Source organism: Ailuropoda melanoleuca, chromosome 13 (assembly GCF_002007445.2).
Source record: "Ailuropoda melanoleuca isolate Jingjing chromosome 13, ASM200744v2, whole genome shotgun sequence".
Taxonomy (NCBI): domain Eukaryota; kingdom Metazoa; phylum Chordata; class Mammalia; order Carnivora; family Ursidae; genus Ailuropoda; species Ailuropoda melanoleuca.
Window position 1 is genome coordinate 12,399,884 of NC_048230.1, and position 13,544 is coordinate 12,413,427.

The window sequence follows — 13,544 nt, forward strand, 5'->3', positions numbered from 1 at the left end:
GAGCACAGAGCCTGATGTGGGGCTGGATCTCACGACCCTGAGATCAGGACCTGAGCTGAAATCAAGAGTCAGACACTCAACCAACTGAACCACTCAGGTGCCCCAAGGCTGTACTTAATATTTAAAAAAAAAATCTTTTAAAGATTTTAATTATTTATTTATTTGATTTATTTTAGAGAGAGCGTGTGCGTGAGCAGAGGGAGGAGCAGAGAGGGGCAAGCAGACTTCATGCTGAGCCCGACTTGGGGCTCGATCCCATGACCCTGAAATCATGACCTGAGCTGAAATTAAGAGTTGGACACTTAACTGACTTAGCCACCCAGATGCCCCATAAAGGCTGGTACTTTAATTCTTGCAATATTTTCCTGGTCATAGTCACTATCTTTGGAGACCCCATACCTATTTCAATAGTGATCATTGCACAACATTTTTGAAATACCTTCTGGAATCTCTAAATGCTAGTGTCAGATCCCTACATACATTCTCAGTTAATGGAAATTTTTAGCCTCAGAGAGAATTAGATTTTGGAGAGAATAAATTTGAGGTTAATTTGGATGATACACCAAGGTATGACTAAAAAATACTGTGCTTAATTTTTCTCATATAGTTTACCAATTCTTCTAAGGGCAGTTTTAAAGGTCGAAAATGGTTTAATTTCAGCACTGTTAAAAATAAATATCTTGCTTCTCAAGCTACTAAGCAGCATATTCATATAGTTATTCTTTAAAGGTAGATGAGTGTCATTTCACCTCTTCTACAAAATGGTTTACTTTATTTTAAGCATTCTGGAACAAAAGCAAATGAAAATTGACTCAGAATAAAATATCAACATATATTCCTTTAAACTATGGATTTTTAAAGCTAAAAGGGATTTACCTGATTTTACAGTACTAAATTCTGAATTTCACAGATGAAACTAATTTCTCAAAAGGCATGGTGATTGCCAACGTGACTTAGCAAATTAGTGGCAGAGCCAGGAATAGAGTACCCGTCTCTTGTCTTCCACCTAGTATTCTTTCTACTACCCCACTACCCTTATCTGTGGATTAGGAACTATAACAGAAAGGATAAATAATTTCATCCTTTCAAAACAATTTAGAAATTATCTTCTATTCTAGTGTTTGTAGCTTAATCCTCATTGATCAACTAAAGAAAATATATAATACTAGGGATCTAATAGATAAGGATATAGATCCTAATCTATGGATGAATTCCTTAACTGGTAAGTTATCAATTTAAATTTCTTTGAACTATGCTTACAGTTGTACCATCCAACGCTATAGAAACAAGCTGTATTCAATCTAAACACTTTCAAAATAAAAGCAAATATATAGATAAATAATAATTCATTTATCCAAATGAATGTATAAAATACTTGACTGCTGGGAATTTTGACTTGAAAATAATAAACCACATCCACAACTTGACAACTCAAAATTTCAATTCAAATCACCCACACAAAGCCTAAATGTCCATTGAATAATGATGTTTCTTAGAAAAAGATGAGTGAATATATTTTTGGAATGATGACAGAGAAGTGCATCTTTTATAACCACTATTGATCAGAAGTATAGCTTCATTCGCAAACACATAAAGAGAGCCAAAATTTACAGAAAAATTAGTGAGCATTAAGAGAACATTTTTTGGCCGCAGTTACAGTTTGGGTTTACTTATAAAATTTATATATGAAGTTTTCTATCCTAACAGTTTCATAATTATAGCCTTCATGCTAGAACATGTCACTTTTTTCCACAATGATGATGAAGCTAAATAATTAGAATTGAAAATTTAGTCATTCATTTGGCATTTTGTAACTTTACATAATTTGCTTAAAATGTGCTTGATTTTGGTTCATCAAAAACCGAAAAATGTAAAGCAATATCAAATAAAAACACACAGTTGTCTTCTTAATTCTTAATTACTTACAAGTAAGCAGTTTAATACAGGAATAAACTTTTAAGAAAACTTTGATTTCTAAAATAATATACTGATTTGAGGTAAATGTATAGCAAACCATGACTGAGGTGTGACTGGATTAGACTGCTATTCATTTTTATATATCAGTATGAAAATAAATGGATGAAGAGGACTACAAAATACAAATATTTATGTGAAATTTAAAGGAAACTACATATCTTTCAGATTAATTTTAAATTGTATATAGGTAAAAAAATCTTGTTAGAGGAAATTATTTTGTACAAATCACTTTATCAAAACTCAAAACCAATAAAACTTACATTCTGAACATAAGACTTAAAAAACCCTAATACCAAAAAATTAAAGTGAAAAATACTTTTAAAATAAAAAAACCTATACTATTTATCCAATGTAGAAACTGTCATTTACAATAGCATTTAATATAAGCATGACAACATATTTTTATAGTGTTACAGTTAAATATTACTACTTAACACCAGGGAACACACCTTTATTTTTGGAAGGAGACTGTTTAAAGTTCTTTTTGTCTGTTTCACAAGTTTTCCCCAGTTCCGATTCGTTTATGTGAGTTGTTTTTACATTACTACGAATGTTACCAATTTTACTTTCTTTAATATGCATGAGTCTATTCAACTTTGTGTCTGTGCAATCCTCAGCTTTCATTTCTTGGACTGAATCCACTCCTTTCATAGTTCTAATTTCAAAAAGATCTTCAACTAAAATGCAGTTTGAATGATTAGCCAATCTACTGTCTCTATCACTTTCAACTAGTTCATTCTTTTCTTCATTTGTATCCATAGGATCATAAAGCTCAGGTGAAAAATAGATAGATTCATCCTCTGCTTCTGTTTCAGAAGCTCTATGTGAAGTGGAAAGTTCAGCTTCTTCACCAACTAGAGACAATTCAATGTCTGGATCCAGGGCTTCTTCACAGCACAACAGCTGTTTGGAATCATTTATTTTAAGAAGATTAGAATCAATCTTTATTGATGAAATAGTGATTTCTGATTGAGCGCATGGTCCAAATGATGAGTTCACCGTCAGAGATGAGGACTCACATTTATCAGTGAGTGGCAAAACTGTTTTACATCCCTTTTCTGTTTCAAAAGTGGAAACACTAGAGGCACAGTCCTCTGGTGACCTAAACTTAGGTGTTGCAGTCAGAATTTCACCAGTAAGATAATGTCCCAAAGAATTAAAACTAGACCAGCTAGTTCTCTTTGTCTGTTTGTTGAAGGTTGGGCTTGTGGATCTGGAAATCACAATTTTTTCTGCTTTCACTGCCTGGGCAGACTCTTCCAATAATACAGGATCATCTATGAATACAAAAACTTAAGAGTGTTATTTTCTGCTCCTGATAATATAATAATTGTTACATTAATGTAATTTTTGTTAAAAATACTGAAATAACTGTATAGGATCATAATTTAAAGCCCGCAACCAATAGTAGCAAGACTTCCATCTTAGAACATAAGATACAAAATGTGAACTCTGAAAGGAATCCTAGGTCTCCAGTGATTCTGAGCCCAAGTTATAATGCTGTCTGGTAAACTATCAAATTCCACACCAGAGGACTCAGAAGTGAATGAAAAAAGGAGGGGTAAAAAGGAATAGGAAGAGGGCTGAGTAACAGAGGAAACACACTATAAAAATCTGCCTTGAAAATCCACTAACCAAGGATTGGGAAAAACTGACCTACATTAATTCCCTAAAGGAAACTGGCAACCACAAAGACTAAATTATTTGTTTAAAGTTATAAAACTGGTTAGTATTCAGACCCAAACTAGAACTTATGCTTCCTGATTACCAGTCTAATGGCCTTGAATTCAATATGACATTTATTTTTTTTTAACCACCAGATACTACAAAGTGAATATTTAATACTTGATATATTAAACTATCTTATATTAGTTAAAACAATTAAAATGATATCCAATGATACAGACTATAGTTTGGCAAACTTTCTCTATATCTGGCCATATAGTAAAGATTGTTAGGCTTTGTGGGTCATATTGTATCTGTTGCAACTATTAGTGTACCTCCTTTTATTGCACTTTGCTTTGCTGCACATTGCAAATACTACATTTTTTACAGATTCAAAGTTTGTGGCAACCTTGAATCAAGCAAGCCTACAGGCAACATTTTTCTAAAAGCATTTGCTCACTTTATGTCTCTGTGTCACATTTTGGTAATTCTCCCAGTATTTCAAACTTCTTCATTATTATTATTATGTTTGTTATGGTCATCTGTGATCAGTGATCTTTGATTTACTATTGTAATTGTTTTGGGGCACTGTAAATCACACCTATGTAAGACAGTGAACTTAATAGACAAATGTCTGTGTTCTGACTGCTCCACTGACCAGCTAGCTGTTCCTCCATCTCTTGCCTCTTCTTCAGGCCTCCCTATTTCCTAAGACACAACAATATTAAAATTAGGCCAATCAGTAATCCTACAATGGCCTCTAAGTGTCCAAGTGAAAGGAAGAGTCGCACATCTCTCATTTTATTTTTGTCTCTCACTTTAAATCAAAAGTTAGAAATGATATGGTTAGTGAGGAAGACATGTTGAAACCAAGATAGATCAAAGAGTAATTTTTACTTTCAAGTTTTATTATTTAAGAAATACATTTTTGGGGAAACCTGGGTGGCAGAGTCAGTTAAGTATCTGACCCTTGGTTCCAGCTCAGGTCATGACCCCAGGGTCATGAGATCAAGTACCACATTGGGATCTGTGCTCAACACAGAGTCTGCTTGGGATTCTCTCTCCCTCTGCTCCTCCTGCTCGTGTTTCTCTCTAAAATAAATAAATAAATAAATCTTAAAAAAAAATACATTTTTGTAAGGCAACAGCTGCCATAGATAGGATTCCTTTGATAAATCTGGGCAAAAAAATTGAAAGCCTTCCAGAGAGGATTCACCATTCTAGATGCCATTAAGAACATTCATGATTCAGGGGAAGAGGTCAAAATATCAACATTAAGAGGAGCTTGGAAGGACCCTCATGGGTGACTTTGAGGGATTCAAGACTTCAGTAGAGATGTTGTAGAAATAGCAAGAGAATTAGAACTAGAAGGGAAGCCTAATATGTGATTGAATTTCTGCCATCTCATAACAAAACTTCAATGGAAGAGGAACTGCTTCTTATGCATGAGCAAAGAAAGTGGTTTTTTTTTTATATAAAGATTTTATTTATTTATTTGACAGAGACAGCCAGCGAGAGAGGGAACACAAGCAGGGGAGTGGGAGAGGAAGAAGCAGGCTCCCAGCGGAGGAGCCTGATGTGGGGCTCGATCCCAGAATACTGGGATCACACCCTGAGCCAAAGGCAGACGCTTAATGACTGCGCCACCCAGGCGCCCCAAGAAAGTGGTTTCTTGAGATGAAATCTACTCCTGATGAAGATGCTGTGAAAATTGTTGAAATGACTACAAAGAATTTAGAATATTACATAAACTTAGTTAATAAAGTAGCAGCAGGGTTTGAGAGGACTGACTCTAATATTGAAAGAAGTTCCCCTTTTGAATAAAATAGTATCGCATGCTAGAGAGAGATCATTCGGTAAAGGAAGAGTCAATTGATGTAGCAAACTTCACTGTGGTTTTTTTTTAAGAAATTGCTACAGCCACCCCAGCCTTCAGCAAACACCACCCTGATCAGTTAGCAGCCATCGACAATGAGGCACAACCCTCCACCAGCTTTTTGTTGAAAACTCAGATGGTTATATTTTTTAGCATTTAAGTATTTTTAAATTAGGGTATATACATTATTTTTTAAGACATAATGTTATTTCACACTTAAGAGACTACAGTGTAATGTAAACATAACTTTTATATGCACTACGAAACCAAAAAATTCATTTGAATTCCTTTATTGTGATATTTGCTTTATTATGGTGGTCTGGAACCAAACCCGCACATCTGAGGTATGTATGTACTCAATTATGCTGTTCTAGTGCAAAACATACTATGACTAAACTTTGCTTTTGTGTACCATATGTAACTGAATGGATGTGACTATGTTCCATTAAGTTGATTTACAAAAACAGATGGCCGAATTTGTTTGTAAGCCATAGCTTGCCAATCCCTGATATAGATCATTATATTCTAATAAATATACATATTTTAAGATTTATTTATTTGAGAGAGAGTGCACACACGAGTGGGGGGAGGGGAAGAGAGACTGGGAGAGAATCTCAAGCAGACTCCTTGCTGAGCATGGAGCCCTACATGGGGCTCGATCTCACAATCCTGAGATCATGACCTGAGCCAAAAATCAATAGTCGGATGTTCAACCACCTGAGCCACCCAGGCACTCCTCTAACATATTTTCTAAAAATTATTTTTTATCATTTAGAATAAATGACTCTCACTTCCCTAAACTAAGAAATCATGTAAGAGAAGTATCTATAAACTAGACCAATTTTTCCTATAGCCTTTAGAAAAACATGTATCATTTGTACAGCATTTTACCATGCTATGATATTTATCATCTTATTAAATCTTTACAGCCCAACCTGAGGGACAGGTATGCAGAGATTACTTTTTCTATTAAGATTCAAAAAAATTATGTGACTTACTCATGGTCAGAAAGCTAAGGAAGTGGCAAACCTGGTAAGTGGAAAACCAGGAAATATGCTTAGGTCTCTTGACAAAAGTCTGCTCCCATTCCAGTACACCATACTATTTCATTATTTTATGATAACACCTTCTATTTCAGACCAACATGTTTAAGGAAATTAATCTACAGCACAATAAATATCATTTCACTAGATATAATGAAAGACTTCTCTATCAAATGTAAATGGGTAAAACTTTTCAAACCTCTTTCCTTTCTGGAGATGATGCCTCTTGGTAGAGATGGACTTTTAGTTATTGTAGGACACTGTCGTTCTTGGACACACATTTTTGCTTCACCTTTCCTAGGATTTTCTGGTGCTAGAAGACTTGCTGCTTCTGATAAGTAAGTTAAATTGTCTTTCAAACAGGTCACTTCAAGTGTAGACTCACTGTCCTGTATAAACTTTCTGTCTGCTTTGGATACACCAATAACCTTCTGGTGTTTTTTGGAAAATTCAGTCAAGGACTCCAGTGCACTTTCAAAGGTTGAATGATGCTGAATTTGCTGCCGTACCCATTTAGAAAGTCCTAAGGAAAAAAGTAAACCCAAGGAGGATATTATGCATTAAGAATACACTTAGATAATTTTTCTAATGATGTAAGCTACATGAATTTAAGGTATACAAAATGATTCTCAATATTTTCCTGCCTAAATATCTTCATATGTACCTATGCACATGTATTAGTAACTTTTTTTTTATACGCAATGATTATCAGTTGCAGGGAGGGAAGAGGCAGTGGGAGCAGAGTGGAAAGGGAGAAATGTATTATTTGTCAGTTTAGAATATCTGCGGAAATAAGGCAAATTTAATTTCATCATAATTTCCCACAAATATTGCTTACACTTTAATTTTAGGGAAACTAGAAGTTGTAAACAACACAGTCTTCCATTCCAACTTTCTAACTTTGATTTCTTTCATGAAAATAAATTCAAGATTCCAGTCTCATAGGTTTTTTGTTGCCTTCTCCCTCAACTCCGCATATGTCTTAAACTATCCTAGGAATGAAAGGAATAACAATGTTATTGGGGACTATCATGTCTTATTTATATATTTATAACAATTATTTTTTAATATATAAATAATCAAGTTGTAAGGGATATGATTTGACCGTGACATGTGAAAACTATATAACTTTGAATCATATTGAAAGTATAAGGTGTTTTGTTTCATTTCAAAATGAAATTCAAAAATCAGATATTTGGACTTTTAGAAAATAAATATTCTCTGCTGGTGTTACTAAAACTATCATCGTTTTCTGAAGTAGTTTAAAAAGTCACTATGGGGGGCATCTGGGTGGCTCAGCCAGTTAAGTGTTTGCCTTCCGCTCAGGTCATAATCTCAGGGTTCTGGGGTCGAGCCCTGTGTTGGGCTCCCTGCTCAGCAGGGAGTGTGCTTCTCCCTTTCCCTCTGCTGCTACCCCTGCTTGTGCTCTTTGGTTCACACTCTCTCTGTCTCTCAAATAAATATATAAAATCTTAAAAAAAAAGTCACTATGGTATTTTAAGAAAAAGGAAAGTAAGATAGGGCTTCAAGTTGCGATACATTCATTTCAAATACATTCCTTTACTCTTTTTTTAATGGAGCTTTTCTATATTTAATGCAAATCAAATTGAGTTCTATAATTAATGCAAACTGAATTTAAACAAAGACAAGCCATCAAAAGGAATTTGTATGTTGTTGTGCTATTATTGTCTAGATAAGAAGACTTCACACTTTTATGAATCTCAGAAAAAAATAAACAAAATTCATACAGAAATAATGAAAAATTCTTAATTAAAAAAATCTCTGGGGCACCTGGCTCGTTCAGTAGGCGGAGCATGCAACTCTTGAGCTTGGGTGTAGAGACTACTTAAAAATAAAATCTTAAAAAAAAAAAATCTCTCAACAAATCTGAACTATCAGGTAAAAATTTAAGATTTTAAAATAAGAAAAACTTGTTTTCAGATTTTGCACTTTTTTAGTTGAAGTATAGTTGACAAGTAGAACATTTTTTAATTTTTTAAAGATTTTATTTTTAAGTAATCTTTACACCCAAAATGGGGCTCGAACTTACAACCCCAAGACAAGAGTACTGTATTCTAGCTACTGAGCCAGCCAGGTGCTCCAGAAGAACATTTTAAATAAGCATTTCCCTTAAACTTCTTTATTTTTGTTTGCTTGGAGAAAATAATTATACTGATTAAACATGAAATTTGCTAAAATTGAAAAACTTTAGTATTATAGTCACTTCTTTCACGTTTGGAAATTTTTGTAGTCAAAGAAAGCTTTTTCAGTGTAAAATAAAATGTCAGGTTGCTTTTGAAAACTCAAAGAATCTGAGCTCCACCTGCTGACTAAACACAAGCATTTAACATTTTGCTTTTAGTTATGTCTGGACCTAAGCTCAATGGCTTGCTTTACAGGGAAAGCGCAGAAAAGAGTGCTTTAATCCAGGTGTGTACATTTTAATACCAAACCAAATATTAGGCTCTGAAATAGAAAGAGTCCATACGCACAGGTAGCTAATCTGAAAGAAACTTAAAACTTTGTATCTCTTTATCATAGTATGGTATGAACTTTTCAGCTTTAAAGATAATAAAGATGCAAGTATTTCCAACAGTTCTTTAATAACAGATGGATTGCTGGTATTGACTCTAAACGGACTGTGTGACTGCTGGGTAAAAACTATAGGCACATAATATTTGTTCATTTGAGCTGGGAAAAAATGACCACCTACTTTATCTTGAGGTCTACAGTGGTGTTTTTTTTCTTTTAGAAAACACCAGCTATGACTAACATGAACTGTAGAACAGCTGAAGCATTTCTAAACAAACAATCAAAAACTTCAGTACAATCAAGAATGAAAGAATAAAGAATCCTAAGCAGCCAAAGGAAATGTGCTTATGCTCTTAAATGTAAAAACTTATTTCTTGGAAAATTCATTCCTGTGAACAGCCTTTTCCCAGACAATGCTAAATAAATTATTATTCTGTTACTTAATTAAATTCCACATTATGAGATTGAAGGATCCTGATTAAAACTATGTTAGTAACTAACCAGATTCTCCTCTGTAAAGATTTTTTTGTAAACACATAAGCATTAAAAAGGCTACATTTCCCATCAATGTGAATTTTTCCATGTTTGATCTAATAATGCAAATTCTGTCCAAAACTTTTCTTTAAAACTAGCAGTTATTAAATACCAAAGATTGTTATTAATTCTTACTCTAAACCCAGCTGAGAATCTTACCAGATATGTATCGACTGGGATTACTCCTGAAGCGATCATCCACCAGAATAAGAGCTCCCCAATCATTTTTGTGTCGAATACACCTATAAAAAAAGAAAATAGGGAGGAAAATCAAACAAAAATTACTTTGAAAATAAGAGCCAACAGGGTGCCTGGGTAGTGCAGTTGATTAAGCATCTGGCTGTTGGTTTCAACTCAGTTTGTGATATCAGGGTCTTGAAATCAAGCCCCATACCAGGCTCCACACTCAGTGTTAATCTGCTTTAGAGTCTTTCTCCCTCTTTCATTCCTAAGATAACCATACATTGTTATGGTGCATTATTCTTTTTATAGATTGTTGGATTTGGTTTTTTAAAAAAATTTTTAATTTTAAAAATTATTCAACGGTTGCCTGGGTGGCTCAGTTGGTTAAGTGTTCAACTCTTGATTTCAGCTCAGGTCATGATCTCAGGGTCCTGAGATAGAGCCCCGTGTCAGGCTCTGCACCCTGTGTGGAGTCTGCTTGGGATTCTCTCTCTTGAGACCTCCCACTCCTTCTGCCTCTTGTTCCCATGCTTTCTCTCTAAAAAAATAAATCTTTAAAAATTAAAAAAAATTTTAAGTGTACAATTTGGTGATTTTTAGTATGCTTACAAAGTTGTGCGCCCTACACCACTATCTATCATACATTTTTATGTTACCAAAAAGAAACCCAGTGTCCACTAGTCACTCCCAATTATCCAATTATTCCCCCTATTCTCTGGCAATCATGAATATATTTTCTGTCTCTTTAATTTGCCTATTTTGGAAATTTCAGATAACTGGAATCATGCAACATATGGCATATTGTGTCTGGCTTCTTTCACTTAGCATGATGTTTTCAAGGCTACTTCTATCATGTATCAGTACTTCATTCCTTTTTATAGCTGAATAATATTCCATCGTATTTATCCATTCATAAGTTAATGGGCATTTGGGTTGTTTCCACCTTTTGACTATTATGAATAATGCTGCTATGAACATTTGGAATTATGAATTCCATATGAATCTCATATAAATTGAACTACAAGTGGAATTGCTGGGTTGTACAGAATTCAACGTTCAACTTTTTGAGGAACTGCCACACTTTTTTTCCGAAGCACTTGCACAATTTTACATTTCTGCTAGCTTTGTGTGAGATTTTCTATTTCTCCATACCCTCACCAACACTCGTTATTATCCATCTTTTTCATTATATGTACTCTAGGAAGTGTGAAGTGTCATTTCTCTGTGGTTTTAATTTGTATTTCCCTAATAAGTAGTGATGTTGAGCATTTTTTCATGTGCATACTGGCTACTTGTATATCTCTTTTGGAGAAATGCTTATTCAAATTATTGGTTCATTTTAAAACTGCATTATTTGTCTTTTTATTGTTGGATTATAAGAGTTCTTTATATATTCTGGACACTACACCCTTATCAGACACATTTTTTGCAAATATTTTTTCCCATATGTGAATTCTTTTCCATTTTTTAGTAGTGTTCTTTGAAGAACAAAAGTTTTACTTTGACAAAGCCCAATTTATCTAATTTTTTTAGTTGTGCTATTGATGTCAGATTTAAGAAACCACTGCCTAATCCAAGGACAAGAAGATTTACACCTTCTTATTCTTTGACCCATTTTGAATTAACTTTTGTAGATGGTGTAAAGAAGGGGACTACTTTCATTCTTTTGCATGTGGATATCCAATTATCCAACACCATCTGTTAAAAAGACTTTTTTCCCCCTACTGAATTGTCTTGGCACATTTTTTGGGGTGGGGGATGGCTTAAACAATAGGAATTTATTTCTCACATTTCTTGAGGCTGGAAGTACAAGAAAGATGTGTGAACTGATTTAGTTTCCTGGTAATGCTCTTCTCCTGGCTTGCAGAGGTCAGCCATCTCACTGTGTCCTCACATGGGTGGGGGTGAGAAGAGAGAGGGAAAGAGAGAGACAATCAAGATCTCTGGTGTCTCTTCTTATCAGGGCACTAATCCCATCATGAGCGCCTCACCTGCATGACCTCATCTAAACCTAACCTTCCAAAGGCCTCATCTCTAAATAGCATTACATTGGTGATTAGGGCTTCAGCATATGAATTTGAGGGGGGCACAATTCAGTCCATGGCAGGAATAAGAAAATCATATAATATATGAGAAGGTACTAAGTATTAAGGAAAAAAATAAAAAGGGAAAGAGAATGGGAACGTAGGTAGGGGGTGCTAAATTTTAAACATGGTGATATTGAGCACTGTAAAACATAATTTGAATAAAGATTCTTCACAGGTAAGGAAATGAGCTGTGTATATATGTGGAAGGGAAGTGTTCTAGCAAAGAGAAATGCAAGTGCAAAGACCCTGGAGCAAGAGCTTACCTGACCATAGTCAGGGAACAGCAAGGAGCACGGTATACCTTCTTTAGTGTGGCCTCTTCTCTCCCTTTAGTTGTGGAGATTGTTCTGTCAGTCTTCAGGTTGACTTCTGGGGTATTTAAGATGATCTGGTAGTTATCTAGTTGTTTTCATCAGACAAGACAAGCCTAGGGTCCTCCTACTCCTCCACCATCTTCTTCTCCCTCTGTCTTGGCATTTTTGTCAAAGATCAGCTCACTGTAAATATGGGGGTTTGTTTCTGGACCTTCAATTCTATTTGTCTATATTATGCCAGTACAACACAGTTCTGATTATTGTAGCATTGCAACAATTTTGAAGTTGAGAACTGCCAGTTCTCCAATTTTGTACTTTTTCAAGATTTTTGTGACTATTCTTAGCTTCTTTCAATTTCCCTGTGAATTTTAGGATCAGCTTCTCAATTTCTGCAGGAAATCCAGCTGGTATTTTGGGATTGCACTAAATCTCTGTAGATCAATTTGGGGAAATGTTATTATCTTAACAATAAGGCTTCCAATTTGTCATCATAGAATTCTTCCATTTATTCAAAATTTTCTTTCAACAATGTTTTGTAGCTTTCAGAGTACAGGTCTTGTACTTCTTTTGTTAAAGTTACCACTAAGTAACTTATTCTTTTTGATTTTACTGCAAATGAAAATTTTTAAATTTATTTTTATTGAAATACAATTGATATACAATTTTACATTAGTTTCAGGTTTACGACATAGTGATTTAACAAGTCTCTATATTATGCTTATGACAAATGTAGCCACTTTTTGTCACAACACTATTACAATATGTAAATGGCACTTCTTAATTTCATTTTTGGATTGTTTATTCCCACTGTATACAAAGTGATTGATTTTTGTATGCTGAATGTTTGTTGTAACTTATTGCATCTGTTTATTAGCTCTAACAGTTATATTTTGTGGATATAGGATTTCCATGTAGAATATCATGTCATTTGCAAATTTTAAAATAATTTTATTTCTTTTCCAATCCAAATACTTTTTTTTTTTTTTTTGGCTAATTGCCCCATGTAGAACCTCTAATACAATATTTAATACAAGTGGTGAGAGTGGACAACCTTATCTTGTTATCAAACACATCAGGGCAAATTTTCAGTCTTTCCCCATTAAGATGTTAACTACAAGTTTGTCACAGATGCCCTTCTATTTCTACTATCTTGAGTGTTTTATCATGAAAATGTGTTAGATATTGTCAAATGCTTTTTCTCCTCTTGAGATCATGTGGTTTTGTATTTTATTCTACTAATATGGTATATTAAATTGATTGATTTTAGTTGGACCAACAAAATTGGTTGGATGTTGAACCAACCTTGTAATCCCAGGATAAACCCCACTTGGTC

General features: G+C 34.3%; 1 protein-coding gene across 5 annotated transcripts in view; it reads right to left on the reverse strand.

Moving 5' to 3' along the window:
- Positions 1-262: 262 nt before the first annotated feature.
- BRIP1 (BRCA1 interacting protein C-terminal helicase 1) overlaps positions 263-13,544 on the reverse strand; it is a 180,727-nt gene continuing 167,445 nt past the window's right edge. For 3 of the 5 annotated variants that reach the window (XM_002924348.4, XM_034640446.1, XM_034640447.1), the window contains exons 18-20: positions 9,787-9,869; positions 6,761-7,084; positions 265-3,254 (exon numbers count right to left, since the gene is read on the reverse strand). In XM_002924348.4, the coding sequence (XP_002924394.2) occupies positions 2,404-3,254; positions 6,761-7,084; positions 9,787-9,869 (1,258 nt within the window). In that variant the 3' untranslated portion in view covers positions 265-2,403. Of the gene's footprint in view, positions 3,255-6,760; positions 7,085-9,786; positions 9,870-13,544 lie in introns of all 5 variants that reach the window. The other 2 variants (XM_034640449.1, XM_034640448.1) reach the window with 2 other exon arrangements.